This window comes from Bombina bombina, chromosome 7 (assembly GCF_027579735.1).
Source record: "Bombina bombina isolate aBomBom1 chromosome 7, aBomBom1.pri, whole genome shotgun sequence".
NCBI lineage: Eukaryota > Metazoa > Chordata > Amphibia > Anura > Bombinatoridae > Bombina > Bombina bombina.
The window spans coordinates 431695811-431714354 of NC_069505.1; the positions used below are offsets into that span (position 1 = coordinate 431695811).

Sequence of the window (18544 nt, forward strand, 5' to 3'; positions counted from 1 at the left end):
TTGTTGCAAAACATCTGCTTACCAATAGGGGGCATCTGTGTAAAACAATACAGATTCCTAATAATCCCTGGCTGCAAATCATTTTCTGTCCAATGGGGGAATCTAGGTAACACAATACAGATCACTGAATCTCATATTAAACATATTTGGGGGGTCGGTACAGTATTTTGAGTGATAAATAAATCTAAGATTTTGTACATTAGATTTATTAATTGATCTCATATTAAACAGGGGGCAGGTAAAGTAGTGTCAGTGATCACTAGATCTCATTAAACATATTTAGGGCTTGGTTCAGTATTGTCAGTGATCACTTGATCTCATTAAACAGATTTAGTGGATCGGTACAATAGTGTCAGCAATCACTAGATCTCATTAAACAGATTTAGGAGGTTGGTACAATAGTGTCAGTAATTACTATATTTCATTTAACAGATATAGAGGTTCGTAAAATAGTATCAGTGATCACAAGATCTGATTTTAAACAAATTTAGGGGATTGTCAAACAGTGTCAGTGACCACTTTGCCTCGAAGCACAGTAGTGTCAGTGATAACCAAATCTAATTTAAAACTGATTTAGGGGATCAGGCAGATCACTACTCATAAAGGTCCCACAAAGTAGGTGGATCCTCCTAAGAGCAACCGATATCGACACAAAAAAATCTTCTCACATGAGTAGTGAGGTGACAGGCGTCACCCCAGCTAGTTATTTTCCGTACTCATTACTTTAAGGAATAACGAGCCATAGTCTGCTTGTGGTGTGGCCCCTGCAGAGATCCTGATTCATGTTAGGGAGACCAACGGAAGATCTCTTGCTGCAAAACAGCTGTTGTCCAATAGGGGGCGTTTGTGTAACACAATACAGATCTCTAAAGATCCCTGGTTGTAAAACATCTGCTGTCTAATAGGGGACGTCTGGGTAACACATGATGTTAAATTGCTATATCTCATATAACACAAAATTGTGTGGGTCGGTAAAGCAGATTGATTTATTGCTGAATCTCAAATTAAACATACTTGAGTGACCACTAGATCTCATATTAAACAGATTAAGGGGATTAGTACAGTAGTGTCAGGGATCACTAGATCTAATATTAAACAGATTTAGATTAGTACAGTAGTGTCAGTGATCATTAAATCTCAATAAACAGATCCAGAGGATCAGTACAGTAGTATCAGTGACCACTAGATCTCATATTAAACAATGTAAGGTGATTGGTACAGTGTCAGGTCTTACTAGATCTAATATTAAACAGATTTAGGAGATCAGTACAGTTAGTATCAGTGATCACTAGATCTCATTAAATAGATCAAGGAGATCTCATATTAAACAGATTTAGTACAGAAAAATCAGTGATGACTAGATTTCAATAAACTGTTTTAGAAGATAGATGAGTAGAAATTTAATACCATATTTAGAGAAACAGTAAACTGACTAACCACTAAGTCTTATATTTTACATATCTTGGGGGTTGGGCAAATCACGACTCCTGAAGTTCCCACAAAGTAGGTGGATCCTCCTAAAGGCAACCTGTACCCACTCAAAAAATCTTCTCACATGAGCAGTGAGAAACCAGGCGTCACCCCGGCTCGTTATTTTCCTTACTCATTAGTTTAAGGCATAACCAGCCGTTGTCCACCTGTGGTGTTGCCCCTGCAGAGATCCTGATTCATGTTAGGGAGACCAACTGAAGAGCTCTAGATGCAAAACATCTGTTGTCCAATAGTGGGCGTCTGGGTAACACAATACAGATCCCTAAAAATCCCTGGCTGCAAAACATTTGCTGACCAATAGGGGGCGTCTGGGTAACCCAATACAGATCACTAAAAATCCCTGGCTGCAAAACATCTTGCTCTCCAATAGGGGGCGTCTGGGTAACACAATACAGATCCCTAAAAATCCCTGGCTGCAAAATATCTGCTGACCAATAGGGGGCGTCTGGGTAACACAATACAGATCCCTAAAAATCCCTGGCTGCAAAATATCTGCTGACCAATAGGGGGCGTCTGGGTAACACAATACAGATTCCTAAAGATCCCTTTATGACTTTTCATCACACAATAAATCCTGTAGCTTGTTTTGTATTTGTCATTAAAAATAGCAATGTTGATATTTACCTTTAAATTCATACAAAAATAACAATTGTGTGATTATTTATGTAATCTGGTCTCTCGTCACTGCCTATCAGATCCATGATCACTGTATCCTATGTTTGGGATCAGGGTAGGGACTGTGAGTCAAGATAATATTTGCGATCATCAAAGATTACACATTATAATAAGGAATATTATTTTGCATAAAGGGAGGATATGTATTACTGATCACCGGATCTGTTTGTGATTAGACATGTTGTCTAATCTGTAGATAGAATGTGAATAGGGCAGGGTATAAAAAATAACTGGATCCATAAGGGAGGCTATAGGTGTTTTGATAAGAAATGTTATTTCACCTCTGTATCTAATGAGATAAATAGATCTTATATTTAGGCATTAGGGTATAATTGAAAATTGATCAGTCATGAGGGAGTGATCACTGTATCTAACTGAACATGCATCATGCAGTAGTATCTGTGATCACTAGATCTCATATTAGAGATCAGTACAGTAGTATCAGTGACCACTAGATCTCATATAAGACTTAAATCAGTAATCACTAAAATAACACCTCCATTGCAAGCAAGTGAATCTAATATTCTACTTATTATGGGGGTCGGGCAGATCACTGCTCCTGAAGGTCCCACAAAGTAGGTGGATCCTCCTAAGGGCGACCTGTACCCGCTCAAAAATTCTTCTCACATGAGTAGTGAGGAACCAGGCGTCACCCCAGCTCGTTATTTTCCTTACTCATTAGTTTAAGGCATAACCAATGGTGGCCATCAGCGGACACCCAGCCCCGGCTGCACCTCTATAAAATGAGGGTGACAACATTAGTCTGTGATTGTATGAACATATAAAGCCGACGCGCGAGGAGATTACTCTCCCGTTGTCTATTTGTTCATTTGTTTGCTAAACCGGGAGATAGCGCTTCACTAATTCTCGGTAAATCATATGCAAATCAGCCTCGCGCATTGCATTCTGGGAATAGAAGGAAACAGGGCTTCCGGCGTCATGACGTCAGTGAGACGCACCACGTACGTTTTGTTCTGTTGGAACGCATAGCGTTATGACGTCAGGGACACTGTGTTCCGTGGGAACGTTACGCTGAGCGTGGTTGCCGTGGAGGTGAGGTGCGCTGTAAGGGTAGGCTCGGCGTCCTCACGTCATACGGTTAGTCACGCCCCCGTGTTGTTGGAGTGGAGAGGAGGATGGCGGACGTGTCTTTGGACGAGCTGATCAGGAAGCGCGGCCTGGCAGGCGGCGGCGGGATGTACAGTCGGTAAGTGCGGACCTGTGGAGGGGGTGCTGTGCTCGGTGCGAGACTCCTGCGCGCAAGCATGTAAGCCCCGCCCTTCCGCCTGCCTATTGGTTGCTCTCTAGCGGCTCTGTGATGTGTCTTGTACGGTGATTAGTTAGGAACGCTGTCACTCACTCTTGCTGCCCGCTGAGGCCTAGTGGTTCTGCCAAGGGGTATCAGGCGTGTGTGTAGTTATACAAGCTGATCTGTAGTATATCAGTCCTCCCTGGGAGCCAGAGGGTTAATGTTATGTGTGGCAGCTCACTCTAGCATTCAAGGAGTTAATAGTCTCCTCTATAGCATAACTCACTGGGAGCCAGGGCTTAACACTGTGTTGTGTAGCTGCACTTTCTAGCAGTCAATGGTTTAATGCCAAGGGTTAATCATGTGCAGTGTAGCCCCCCATTTGCCAAGCCAAGGGTTAATCATGTGCAGTGTAGCCCCCATCTGCAAAGCCAAGGGTTAATCATGTGCAGTGTAGCTCCCCCATCTGCCAAACCAAGTGTTAATCATGTGCAGTGTAGCTCCCCGATCTGCCAAGCCAAGGGTTAATCATGTGCAGTGTAGCTCCCCCATCTGCCAAGCGTTAATCATGTGCAGTGTAGCCCCCGCATCTGCCAAAACAAGGGTTAATCATGTGCAGTGTAGCCCATGCATCTGCCAAGCCAAGAGTTAATCATGTGTAGTGTAGCCCCCCCATCTGCCAAGCCAAGGGTTAATCATGTGCAGTGTAGCCCCCCATCTGCCAAGCCAAGGGTTAATCATGTGCAGTGTAGCTCCCCCATCTGCCAAGCAAAGGGTTAATCATGTGCAGTGTAGCTCCCCCATCTGCCAAGCCAAGGGTTAATCATGTGCAGTGCAGCCCCCCATCTGCCAAGCCAAGGGTTAATCATGTGCAGTCTAGCCTCCCATCTTCCTAGCCTAGGGTTAATCATGTGCAGTGTAACCCCCTTCTGCCAAGCCAAGGGTTAATCATGTGCAGTGTAGCCCCCCAATCTGCCAAGCCAAGGGTTAATCATGTGCAGTGCAGCTCCACCATCTGCCGAGCCAAGGGTTAATACCTAGCAGATCATAGTCTTTGCATGAGAGAGTAACTGTACCCTGAAGAACACATAGTCTGCTCCAGGCTCACCTGTGTAGTCCAGGACCCGGCTCCTGTGACACTAGTTGGCTCAGCTCTGGGCTAATCGTACACGTGCATGCCAGGTCACTATACGCTGGTACTTAGTGCTCTGCGGACATCACACATATCTAGCTTTAGAGCATTGTGCAGGCAGCAAGTATACACATGTATCGGTGTCACCTTTATGGCTGTAGGAGTTCTGTTTGTCTTTGATGTTGCCCAAATCCACACAGGTGCCCTGCAGCTCTCTTAACTACTAATTCAAAGTGCTCTTTCCCCTCAGTTCAGGGGGTCAGACGGTACCCACCCAGCGAGTCCCACATAAATTATTGCTGGACTCACCAGTATCAGTGCAGTCGAGTCACCTGTTCACCATAAGCTTCTCACTAGTCACGGCTCAACATATTTATCTGCATCCTGGAGCCAGCCTGAAACTTTAGGAGCCATTCATTTATACAAAATAAACAGCATTGCTTATATATGTATCCACTGGCCAGTTCACGTACCGTAGATGCTCACATCCAATGGCGATAGCAGCGCTTACAATGGATATGTAGAGTGGGAACTAATATTTTACCATGATTTGTGATATGTTTGACACCACATGCTGTCTCTGCCCCCTGCTAATGCCAAGCAACTGCATACTTTCCTAACCGCACCTTATGACAACTCAGGCCACCTAAACAATATGTTGGTAGCTGGTTGATATTATTGCCAGTGCCCTGACTAGCTGTTGAGTGCATGCTGACTGCTGCAGTTCTGGGCATTGTGGCTGTACTACAGTGTCTCACTATCTAGCACCTGGACATGTGGGTTAGTCAAGCTCTTCACTAATGAAAAACACAACCAAGGGCTAGAGAGTGTGTTTAGCTTTTTACTAGTGAATATCTGTGATTAAACCTGCAGCCACTTGCACAGTTACTGGTGTGTGTAATTCCATGCACGATCATTTTATAAAGTGCGGTGCTTGGGCACTGGTAATCTGAGCCTCCCTGGGTAAGACGCCTAGATGTGGGCAGACTTGGCATTCATAGTAAACAGTTTATATTAGTTTGCCCTTTACCCAGACACGGTTTATTTGTTTTAAGCTTTTCTCTTTCAGCACCTACCCTGTTTAATCTTCCAAGTTATGCGCTACATGGTCCTTAGCTACTGACTGTTGAGGGCAACTTACTGAAAAGGGACAGTTTACTCAAAAATTTGTCTCATTTAATTTGTTCCCAATGATCCATTTTACCTGCTGGGGTCTATTAAATTGTTTGCAAGTATTCCCATTAAATTATAGAACAAATATTTATAGTTGGCCCTACCCCTATCACTTTTAGTAGGGCTAAATGAGTAAAAAATATATTATCTAGAAGCTAAAAAGTAGTAATCCCTCCTATAATACATACGTAAAGAAAAACAAGAAAAAACGTGGGGTTGGGAGTACTCTTAAAACTTATTTTTAAAGGGCCACTAAACCCAAAATGTTTCTTTCATGATTCAGGTAGAGAATACATTTTTAAATAATATCCCAATTTACTTCTATTATCTAGTTTGCTTCATTCTTTAGATATCATTTGCTGAATAAATAGCAATGCACATGGGGGAACCAATCACATGAGGCATTTATGTGCAGCCACCAATCAGCAGCTACTGAGCCTATCTAGATATACTTTTCAGCAAAGGATATCAAGAGAATGAAGCAAATTAGGAAATAGAAGTAGATTAGAAAGTTGTTTAAAATAACATGCTCTTTCTAAATCACAGAAGAAAAAAATTGGGGTTAATGTCCCTTTAATATGTAGATTAAAATCTATACATTTAAGTCAGAAAGGATGAACAAGCCCAGAAGGAGATAAGATCACGTAACCTATAATAAAACAATAAGAATTATAAGTAAGTTGGGTTACTCAGGGTGTCCACCGCTTTCCTGGAACATTGGCGTCAGGTGGAAACACTTTTAAAATTACTTTGTAAAGTCAAAAATAAGAAGAGAGAAAAAAAGAAAAAGCACAAACTGGCCTTTATCAAATCCAAAAAAACGTTAAAATGCATCTAAAATTAGCTAGAAGTTTAAATTCAAAGGTGACCAATGGTAACAAGGCAGCATTCTGATTGGTCGCCACTATTAGAACACAAAAGCATATACTAATTCTGCACCAAACATAAAAAAATAAAATAAGCCAGAATACAGAATTTTAATATTACCCTTGAAAGAAGAAGCCATTTCTCGATGGTATCGTTAAAATATTCAATAACTGTTATATATCCATCACTCTGAGCTGAACCACATTTGGAAGATGTGCTTTAAAGGGACATGAAACTCAATTTGTCTTTCATTATTCAGATAGAACTTGTGATTTTAAATAACTTTCTAATTTTCTTCTATTGTCTTTGTACTCTTGGTATCTTTTGTTGAAATGCAAAGCCTTCAGCTCAGGAGCATGCATGTGTCTAGAGTACTATATGGAAGCAGTTTTGCAAGAGCACTAGACGCTAGCACCATTTCCTGACATGTAGTGCTCAAGACTCCAACCTGGGCATCTTTTTAACAAAGAATATACAATGGGAACAAAGCTAATTTGTTTATAGAAGTAGATTGTAAACCTTTTTTTTTTATTTTTATTAATTATTTGCACTTTCTGAATCACAAAAGCACATTTTTGGGGTTGTTTTTATTCATTCCTTTTAGCTGAACTGTTGGGGTCACTACTCCTGATACCTAATATCAAATCCTCCAGTCCCTAGCATTTCCGTTATATTCTTTGCCACCGTGATGTACTATGACGTGTCTGGCCACTTTAACATTTTTTATATAGCTCCTAGGACTCCTGGTATTATTCAAATGCTCTGAGCCTACTACATAGACTTCTATTATACATGCCCTTATAGTAGATAATAAATACATAATATTATTAGTTTGACAATTTATATATTGTTTATAACCATGGTTTTGACCAACTCTATCATACTCTACAGTTACCCCATGGTATGGATACTTTAATCAAGGATTCCCATCTACCATATCTGTCAAAATGACTTCTCACCAGCGTGATGTTCTGTAAGTGACTGTAGGTCTTTCAGGAAAAATGTTCACTAGAAGAGGGACTGTTTTTAAAACAACACTTGCATATATTGAGAATAGGGTGAGAGGAATATGTTGTAATGAACCTGGTTTCCTATTGGGTTTTCTGTCTTTGGTGACCAGAAGGTCATTCCTGTTATAATTAAGTGCCTCTTGATAAGCCTTACTAAGATTTACGAGAATAACCTTTACATTTTTTTAATTTATTTTTTTGCAATTCTTTAGCTGCCACTTTTAACGTTGTGATCAGAGATATTCCTTCTCATACGTAGGTATTCACTTGTTGATACTGATGGTAGCTGTAGATTTCCTGTAGACCTTCATGTGTATTTCATCATTAGAAGAGGGTCTGTTCTCAGAATATGCCAGTGTGTTGAAGGGCAACTCCCACAGTGAGGGCCGCGGATAGTGAAAATGAAGTGGGCAGAGGATGTTTCCTGAGAGGATTGGTGGTTAGGTCAGTGCTTGACAAATATGTTCAAAAATTAGGAGCCAGTAAGAATATTTAGGAGCCAGACAGTTGGATTTGTATATAGATATCTGGAGAATAACCCAAAAAGTTAGAAGCCAGGGCTAAAATTCTAGGAGCCAGTGGCTCCCAGGCTCCTGGGTTTGTCGAGCCCTGGGTGGGTTAGGTGATGCCACTCTCTTATCAAAGTTACCGGCAGAAGGTTTTTTTTCGGTTCTGTTGCTTGACAATTTGGTAAATTAAAGGGACATCATGCAGAAGAAAATGCTATAATGTATTAGAGCAGGGAGGAGTAACTGGGGACCCGAGCGCTATGTGTGGCCCTTCAGGAATAGCAGAACTAACAATACGTGCTTTGGAATGACCACACCTTAGAAGAGCCCTCTGGAGGGAAGAACATTGCACCACCACTTGCACATAACCATGTTTAACTTCTTGAAAGGGTGTAAACACACGGTTAACATCAGCTTTGCATTGGCAAAATACTGCTGATCGCCAGCAGAGCATGGCCTGTGAGTGGCATCTACGCACGTAAGCTGCCTCTGATTGGCTCAGTGGTTGTGTTTGGCTCAGGACCAGTAGTGCATTGACTTTGTGTTTAAATCACTTTATAGGGTTAAAATTTGCAAGTATAGACAAGCAACAGTGCAATAAGTGAATGCTTTATGTCCCACTTGATAAGACTGGATGTGAGAGGTGACACCGATGAGTGTATTTGTAGTATGTCAGTTAACTAGGTAATTGCTGGGAGGGGAGGTAATTAACCTGTTTTGAAGTTGTTTAGGTAGAGAGTGACTTCCAGCAGGAGATGAACAGTGACATGACGCACTCAGTGACATGCAGTAGAAGCTCAGGGCCCGTATAGGATGGTGCCAGTTCCACTAACCAATTTGTTTTTATTCAGGCTGAACAATCGCACTGGTACAGGGAGCATGAGGTCACGACTCCAACCACCGGTTCCTGCTGCTCGTCCACCAGTCACCAGTTTCCAGAGGACGTTTGATGCTCGACAGAAAATCGGAGTGACCGATGCCCGTCAGAGGTTGGGGGTGAAGGATGCCCGAGAGAAGCTAGTGGCTACAGATGCTCGCTTCCGCATTAAAGGCAAAGTGCAGGATGCCCGCGAGATGCTGAACTCCAGGAAGCATCAGGTATCTGCTGGGGCTGACAAGACAGTTAAACTAATGGATGCTCGGGAGAAGCTCAGCCTAAAGAGGAGAGCGCCGGCTGTTGCTGTGAGTCCGGCTATGGCGTCTGGGTCTTCAACCATAAACCTCACCAAGACCATCCAGGCAAGTGGGGAACATAAGGGGGGGAGGATCTTTGTAGTGCGGGGAATACAGCCGTGAATGGCGCATTATAGTCAGGTCTTTCTTTTTTTTTTTTTTTTTTTAACTTTTTTTATTGAGAAAAGTTTTGTTACAGTTTTCACAAGGCAATTGGTACAGTGATACTTTACTGTATAACATCCAGCATTAAATAACCTGTTTACAACACTTTTCCCCCCCCCCCCCCTCTTACATCCATAAATGGTACAGGGATGTTTAGCTTCCTCACATTACATCCAATATATACTTTATGCAATCTTACATCCAGCTTACTACCTCTACAGAGTGGACCACTATACTCTTGTTAATATGAATTAGTTCAGTACTATTCTCATTTTTTTTTAATTATATTAATCTTGGTTGTTTCTCTAAATAGGTTACTAAAAAAAAAAAGAAAAGTCTTAATAGCACATCCTTTTTCTTGATGTGTTTGACTATTAAATATCTCATACACTATAACAACAAAACAAAAAAACAGAAAAAGAGTTAGTCATACAGCTCCCCCTCTCCATCCCTCTCCCCTCCTACGCCCTCCAGCTCCCCCTGAGTTGTTCCTCTTGAATATATATAGAGTTTTCAAATGGTTTAATAATAATTTGTTGTATTGCAGGATCTAACGATCTTATATATAACTCCCATTTAGTCATAAATTTTGCTATTTGTTTTTCCGACTGACTATCTGTATCAAATTGCTCGTAAGTCATTTGCTGTTGTATTCGCCTTAAGAAAATCTTTATACTTAAGTTCTTTTTGGAATTCCATTCACATAGTATCATATTCCTAACAATTAGAATTATGGTATTTAATAAACGAGTGCATGACCCGTATACTACCCCTTTTGCTAGAAAGAGAACTTCCTTCGGAGTGATGTCCACGTTAATTTTACTTTTTTTTTTTAAACCAGTAAGTTATTTTTAGCCAAAAAGTGTTAATTTTGGGGCAAGAGTACATACAATGTATTATATCTGCTCTTTCATATCTACATCTCTTACAAAAACTATTTTGGGAATTACCCCACTTAGCTAACACATAAGGGGTTAGGTAAACATGATGTAGTATTTTAGCTTGTGACTCTCTCCAGCTAGATAGTAAAGTGGCTTTTTTTGTTCTATTTATACTTCCTCTTAAATCCTCCTTAGTTATTTCAAGCTCTGGTAAAATTCTCAGCCATTTATTGATTGATTCATATATGTATTTTATCCTAATTTGATTGTTAAGTTTGTTATACAATGGTGAACAACTAATGTTCCCTTGTGAGAATGTATTCATTATGGGAGTCAAATTATGCCAGTTGTCCTTCGTGTAAATAACCCTTCCTAATGAGTTACAGTAGTGTCTCAACTGAAGATATATGAAAAATTGTAAATTCTCCCAACCATACGTATCTTTTAAGTAGTTGAAGTCCCAAATACATTTCTTCTGGTTATCAATTATCTGATGTAAATAGGTAAAACCTCTTTCCTGCCAACGTTGACATACTTCAGCATTAATCATTACCTCAGGATTCCCTATTAACGGTAAGAAATTTGAACAATGAAAATCTATTTTAAGAATCCTGCATATTTTTTGCCAAGCTATTATAAGATTCGTTATGTTATCCAATTTTTTCACCCTATCTGGCAACCTATTGTAATCTATATGTATTAAAGAGTTTAGACTATAAGGTTTTACTATGTTTTCTTCTAATTCTAAGTCTATGATCCTGTTATTATTAGAGATCCAAGCTAGTACTATTTTAACCAAGAACACCTGGTTATATAATTTTAGGTCAGGTAGCCCCATTCCACCCCAATCATTTGCGATGGACAATTTGGAATATGATATTCTAGCTTTTTTATTTTTCCAACATAGTTGAGTTACTGCCTTCTTAATGCAAGCTAGATCCTTATTTTTAATTTTTAGTGGTAGATTTTGCATTAAATATAAAATTTTAGGTGTTGTAATCATCTTAAACATATTAATTTTCCCCGCAAGGGTTATAGGTAAGTGTGACCATCTCTTAACTTCCTCTATGATTTTAGCAAATAAAGGATCATAGTTTAATTTGTACCAGTCGCCTGGTGTTATAGAGAAATGTATTCCCAAATACTTTATGTATGAATCTGCTACTGTAAACTTAGGGTTTCTAACCGAGCCCTTCTGTTTTAATAACCAAAGAATCTCAGATTTTTGTATATTGACTCTGTACCCCGAGAATGACCCAAATGTTTCTATCATTTCCGTTATTGATGGGATCTGTTTTTTAGAATTTCTTACAAATAGCATATCATCCGCATATGCTGCTACTTTTATTTCAATGTCCCCAATCCTTATACCTTGAATTGTTCCTCTAATTTGTGTCATTAATGGTTCAAGAGCCAAATCGAATAATATTGGTGAGAGGGGACATCCCTGTCGGGTACCTCTGAACAATTCTATATATTCTGATTGCTGACCATTTATACAAAAAGCAGTTTTTGGGGAAAAATATAAGTTCTTGATACATTCCAAAATATTGCCTTTAAATCCAAACATTCCCAGTGTATGGAAAAGATGATTCCATTCTACCGAGTCAAAGGCTTTATGTGCATCCAAAGTTAATAACAATAGATCCTCTCCTTTTTTAATAAGCTTATCTTTGTTGGCCCATACGTATGAGATAACATTTGTAACTCTTCTAATATTATAGAAAGATGATCTACCATTAATGAATCCTGATTGATCTGAATGTATTAAAGTCGGGATCACTTTTTGTAGCCTGTCAGCTAAAATGCTTGTCAATATCTTTAAATCTGAGTTTAATAATGAAATTGGTCTGTAAGAGGCCAAATCTTGATAATCTTTCGCTGGTTTAAGTAAAAATATAGTAGTAGAGTCCATAAACCTGTCTATTCTTGATTCCTGAAGGTGAGAAAATACATAGTTATAAACCCTTTGCAAAATTGGTGCTATTTCTGTATTCATTAATCTATAGAACTCGTTTGGGAGATCATCCGGGCCACTAGCTTTATTTACCGATAGAAATTTGATCTTCCCAACTATTTCCTCCAACTCTATCGGGCGATTCAACCCTTCTAATTGGTCTATAGAAACTTGAGGTACTCTCACTTTCTCCCAAAACTTCCTTTTATTTTCCAAATTTATTCCCTGTGTTCTATATATATATGAATAATACTCTTTAAAAGCTTTTAATATTCCTTCTTGGGAAGATATATTAATATCATCTTTTTTAATATTAGCTATAACTGTTTTTTTCTTGTTTATTTTATTTAGACCAGCCAGATATCTGCCAGACTTGTTACCAAATCTTTGAAATCTACTTTTACCCCTAATGTCCTCCTGCGTAGACCTTTGCATTAAAAATAGGTTCCGTTGTTTATTTGCCAGTATATATTTATTCCAATTCTCTATGGAGGTATCTCTTAGATATTGATTGTATGCGTTATTTAAGGTATTTAATAACTGTACCTCACGTTTACCTAATTTCTTTTTCTTATAGGCCATAAATGTGATCATCTCTGATTTTAAGACTGCTTTTGCAGTTTCCCAGTATAGTAATGGTTTCACTATATGTTGGCTATTAGTGTTCTCAAATTCCTTTAGCTTGTTCTTTAAAAAATTGAGAAATTCTGTATTTTCTGCCAGATATTTGGGAAAGAAAAAATTATTCCTTTTCTTAATTCGGGATCCATATACTAGGCCTATCGGAGCATGATCTGAGAGGGTTATAGGGTATATGGTTGTATCTGTAATTATTGGTATTAAATTTTTTGAGACCAATAGCAGATCTATCCTTGAATATGACTTATGTGTTTTTGAAATACACGTATATTCCTGAACTCCCGGGTTCCTATATCTCCATAGATCACATACTCCTATATTGGCAAATAAATCTTTAAAAATCTTAGTCTCTCTTCGAGAATTTCTACCTACCTTCTTATTATTCCCGGACTGAAATCTATCTACTGGCATTCTAGGAACCATATTAAAGTCCCCTCCCAAGATTATTTTTGTGTCTAAATATTTCATTAATTTACACTGAAGTTCATCCCAGAATTTTTTGTTATACTCATTAGGCCCATAAACGTTACAGATTGTGAAGATTTAAAAATTAATTTCTATTTTGATAATAACTATACGTTCGTTGTCTTCTATATTTTTTTCCAAAATTCTATAGTTTAGATTTTTATTAATGAGTATAGCTACCCCTTTCTTCCTTGCTTTACAGTCAGTTGCTATAATTTCACCTATCCAATTACACTTTAATTTCATATTTTCCGTCTCCTTTAAATGGGTCTCCTGGATTAAGGCAATATCTGTACCTACTGTTTTCAGATATTTTATTATAGCCTTCCTCTTGATAGGGGATGTTATCCCACCAACGTTCCATGAAATTATTTTAATTTTTTCCATTACTTTGCTGTGTAGCTGTTAAGTGTATATTCGTGTAGTAATGGAGTACAGGTATATTTTAAATCTAGAGCTAGGAGGGAACGCAAGGTAGGGGGGAGGGAGAAGAGAAGAAAAAAAAAAAACAAAAAAAACCCTAACCGGAAAATAAACAAATTTGCAATCAACACTTGTTTCCCTTTAAATTTAAAATTTATACTCATATTTACACTCATACAATATATAGAACCAAGATTTTCAAAACCCCTAGGTTCTTATATTTATTCCAACTCATCACTTTATCTTTAAACCATTTTAAAAAACTGCTTAACTTCTTCTGGGTCTTCAAAGACCTTTACACCTTCTTCACCTATATATTTCAATTTTGCTGGGTATATAACCACTGCTTTATGCCCTGCTGCTATTAGGTTTGTACACAAGGGGGTCATTTTTTTTCTCTTATTCAATGTTTCCATAGAGAAGTCACTGAACATTAACAACTTTTTCCCTTCAAATTCCAAGCTACCTTTCTTCCTGTATAAGTTCATCATTTTAACCTTATCTTGAAAATCTAGGAATTTAGCAATTACTGCTCTAGGTTTTTGTTCGATGGAGTTCTGTCTTATTGCTCCTATTCTGTGAACTCTTTCTATCCTTAGTGGTAATTCGTTCTCTTCAACCCCTAGTATCCTGGGTAGCTGTATTGACATGAATTTCTGTAGACTTTTATCAATTCCCCCTTCTTGTAGGCCTATGATTCTTACGTTATTCCTACGTGCTCTATTTTCTAGATCTTCAATTTTTGCACATAACTCCAAAATCTGACTACTATTATTCTGTATCTGTTCTAATCTGCTTTGATTGTCTTCTAGCTCAGATATTCTTTCTTCGGCTTCCTGCATTCTCCCTGAAAAACTTTTGAAATCCTCTGCTAGTTTAGAAACTTCAGACTGAATTTTATCAAAGCGTGGCATAAACATCTCTGAGAGTTTCCTAACCACCCAGTCTCCTTCCCCTGATAGAGAACCCTCTTCACCTCCTCCATCTAAGGAGGTTTCACCCTGTGACTTCCTAGTGACATTCTGTTTTTTCTCTTGTGTTTTTTGTCTTTTAGACATTGTGTTGCTCTGTGTATTAGTGATATATTTATCCATATATACAACCAAGTTAATGTAACAAACAGCAAATAAACAAGTATTTTAGTTTCCCTTTTGTGTCTATAAGGTGTGTATCTGATTTCAGATCTTTTTGTGTGTTACTTATCCCTATTCAGGGGATATTTCTTAGTGAGAAAAAAAAAAAGAAAAAAAGCAAAACAAACAAACAAACCTAAAAAAAAAAATATATATATTTTCAACGTGTATCTTCAAAATACAAAGGTGTACCACAAACCAATGTGATTACCACTGTGATTACTCTAAGAAAGGGTATCTCCCCCTGGGGAAGCCAGCTATATTAAAAAAGTGGTTGGAGCTAACCTTGTCTTGTTTAGGGGTTAGGCTTAGTGAGGATATGCACCTTTATAGCTGGAATTTAGTTAAGGCTATAGGGTTGTGACTATCATTTCTACTAATGAAAGTGAGCACCTCTGTATTCCGTGTTTTTTTTAATTATCTCTGTAGTCTATGTCAATAAGAATAACCACCTTTATATTCAGTATTGATGTTACATTTACAGATTTATACCTGTACCCTGTGCGCATACAAATGAACACCTTTGTATATGATATCTCTATGCAGTTATATCTATAACATAAACTATCTAAGGATACCACCTTTATATTCTATATTATAACTGCTGCTAAAAAATATATTCTAGGTCTCTAAGAATGTGTTTTTAGTATAATTTACTGCACAGGTATCTGAAAGATGCTTAGCTTGTAGGGCTGCAAATATATATACAGGAAAAGACAGTTTTGTCATTTAACACTTAATGATTTGCTACACAGCCATTATGCTTAATATGTCTACTCATATCAAACTCCAATACTGCCAGTTTTGAATGGGTTCCTGGACTCTCATTATATATATTTCAGCAAAGTTCTATTTGTGCCTAGAGTCCGTTTTCAAATGTTTAGACCGTCTTTTTTTTAATTAAGCTTTCTTGTTGTACACAGTCCCATCTTTTCAAAGAAATACAGAATAGTCCTCCTGTTTTGGAGTATGGGCTCCTATTTTCATATGGCTTCTGTAACACTTATGTCCTGTTATCTCCACAGATATGTGTTTTTTCCCAGCTTCTCAGCTCTTATATAATCTAGACCAGTGTATGAACAGGAGATATGCTTCACACTACGTTCTTCAATTAACACCAAAATCTAGTTATATAGCCCTCTCCAAGAGCAATGTCCCTTGTGTTATAAAGCAAGTTCAGTTATTTAGACTGTCTTAAAACTCCAAAGCATAAACTCTCAACATAGATCCTTTTATCACCGCTGGGCCTCAGCTATTGTTTTTTTAACCCTTTGTGGCTATTGCTGCTTCTATAGTTTCCCATCCTATGGGTTTTAGCAACATATGTTTGCCCAGGGACTGATATAAGTGCAAGAGCGGGGTCTTATCCCAGACGCTCTGTGTTTCCTCTATTTTAATGTCTCTTAGTTCAGTTACTGTTCCTTTTGAGAAACCAGCCGCTATACATAATCTTGCACCAAAACCTTTTTCAAAACAAGAACCGCTTATAGCAGTGAGCATATACTTGCGTAAAGAAATCCAGGAGTTTCTTCCCAGCCTTTGGGTCTGACTTGATCTTTTGTTCCAGCTTCCACTCCGAGTGTTAAGCTGTTATCTCCTCCTTTAGGTTTCTGCTGGGCCGATTTGCTCTCCCAGTTGTATCTATTTCTCCACGCTGTAGTGTTTGTTTGCGTTGCGGTTACTTGTTTGATGTATACGCCGCTGTAGATTTACACCAGCTGATGCGTCACACGTGTTCCTAACGGCTAGTAGTGATGTGCCGTATAGTAGAAAAGGGGGTGTCTGGGCAAATAGACACTGTAGCCTGATATGTAGAGTTCCAACTGCTTAATACTGCTCTCCCTTTCCCGGGTGCAGTTTTTCAGGCCCGCTAAACTTGTGGTCAGGAATCTAGCAGTTTACTGCGATCTTCCAGGACGCTCACGCTGAGCGATGCACCAGCGCCTCCATTAGCTGGCTCCTCCTACCGGAACTCAGTCAGGTCTTTCTTAATTGCACCTAAAAGAGGGAACATTAGATTTTTTTTTTTTTCTTGTGCAGAACTAAATTCATTTGTTTGGTTGTGGGTCACTTCCCTGCCCACTAGAAGGGGGGGCGCGCGTTGGCCTCATCATCCAGTGAGCATTCTGTCCCCAGTAATCTGTTGTAAACAAACATTTACTTCCTGTTAGATTGAAACAAAGTGCTTTAGTATAAACTTTTTTTATGCAAAATATCCGCAACCTGTATAATTTCCTTTTTATGTGCAGACAGCATTGTATGTAATTTAATGTTGTCAGGAACATGCAGTGCATTTGTTTCAATTGTGACTTTATAAGACCTATACATCTTGTGTAAATGTTAAGTCCTGATCCTAGACATAAAGACTCTAAAGGCATTCAAAGCTAAAGATCACATCTGCTTCTCTCAGGCCCCAGACATGGTATTTCTGGGCCCTTTTGTGCCGCGATGTGACGCCTACAGTCTGGGTCATGTGCACCAATGTGTCAGCGCGTTATTTAGCTCTATAAGGATGTTTATCTGGGTGAGCTCTACGGTTACCCCATATCCATTGGTGAGAACTTTGTTTTGTCTCCCTGACAGATACCCCAGCACAAGCCGCCCTCCACAGGGCTCAGCACCGTTGGTGGAATGAGGATAAATGTGGTTAACCACCAGCCTTCCAAGCAGGTACAAATATACGGAGAGCATGAGCACTTATCACACAGCTCCTTTGTATATTCTTAGGCAATAATGCATCTTTATCAGCGTTCCTGTACTTGGCTTCCAAATTTTATTCAGAGTCTTAGAATTATTTATTTATTTTTGCCTGTGAGTGACTGTACCGGGGGGGGGGAGTGCAGCATGAATTGCATTTGCAGGGCGTGGACAGCAGAAGGGTTGTGACAAGTGGGTAGCAGAGTGTGTCTGAGGAGAGCAGTGTAGATAAAGAGTTAATCTAATCAGTAACTGGGGAACTTAGTGTTATATGGGATCATGCGCGGGCTGCGCTGTCGCTGCGTTTTATACTATTTCCGCGCTGTAACAATGCCTGTGTTTTACTTTAGGCCCCATCACAGCTAGAGGAGGAAGAGGAAGATGAAGAAATGGAGCTCTCTCCACTTTCCACAAAACAGATGAGGATCACAGCCTTAAACCGCTTACAAAAACGGGTAACCTATGGAGTGGGTGTGGGGGGTGCATTATAGCTATATGGTCCATATACACAATCACAATTTGTAATGAGCCTTTATTAAATAAATTAGCCTCCCATCCTGACCTTGTACACACGGCTTTGGTGTATGGCTATGTGATCTCGGGGAGAAGAGCTTGGGATGCCGGGATGTTACTGGGCAGGACACTGCTTGATCTGTTTCTGGGGGTCTCATTATTGCTTCTAGAGCTGAAAGTGACACATTTTATATGAAACTTAGAAGCCAGTCATAATATTAGGGAATGTAGTACAAATGTGTTCTTAAAGAGACACGAAACCCAAAATGTTTTTTTATGATTCCTATAGATCATATCATTTTAAACAATTTTCCAATTTACTTCTACTATCTAATTTGCTTCATTCTCTTGATATCATTTGTTGAAAAGCATATATAATAAAAGGCTCAGTA

At 39.0% G+C, this 18544-nt stretch overlaps 1 protein-coding gene and 3 non-coding genes across 4 annotated transcripts in view; 1 reads left to right on the plus strand and 3 right to left on the minus strand.

Annotated features, from left to right (window-relative positions):
• Positions 1–582: 582 nt before the first annotated feature.
• Positions 583–733, minus strand: LOC128636837 (U12 minor spliceosomal RNA). Its single transcript, XR_008398748.1, has one exon. It is a non-coding gene; the product is annotated as a U12 minor spliceosomal RNA (small nuclear RNA).
• Positions 734–1470: 737 nt separating this feature from the next.
• Positions 1471–1620, minus strand: LOC128636833 (U12 minor spliceosomal RNA). Its single transcript, XR_008398745.1, has one exon. It is a non-coding gene; the product is annotated as a U12 minor spliceosomal RNA (small nuclear RNA).
• A 1088-nt stretch (positions 1621–2708) lies between these two features.
• Positions 2709–2858, minus strand: LOC128636831 (U12 minor spliceosomal RNA). The gene has a single exon (XR_008398742.1). It is a non-coding gene; the product is annotated as a U12 minor spliceosomal RNA (small nuclear RNA).
• A 347-nt stretch (positions 2859–3205) lies between these two features.
• Positions 3206–18544, plus strand: part of POLDIP3 (DNA polymerase delta interacting protein 3) — a 31389-nt gene continuing 16050 nt past the window's right edge. The window contains exons 1-4 of the mRNA XM_053721330.1: positions 3206–3373; positions 8958–9345; positions 17526–17612; positions 17990–18094. Of these exons, the coding sequence (XP_053577305.1) occupies positions 3303–3373; positions 8958–9345; positions 17526–17612; positions 17990–18094 (651 nt within the window). The 5' untranslated portion in view covers positions 3206–3302. The remainder of the gene's footprint in view (positions 3374–8957; positions 9346–17525; positions 17613–17989; positions 18095–18544) is intronic.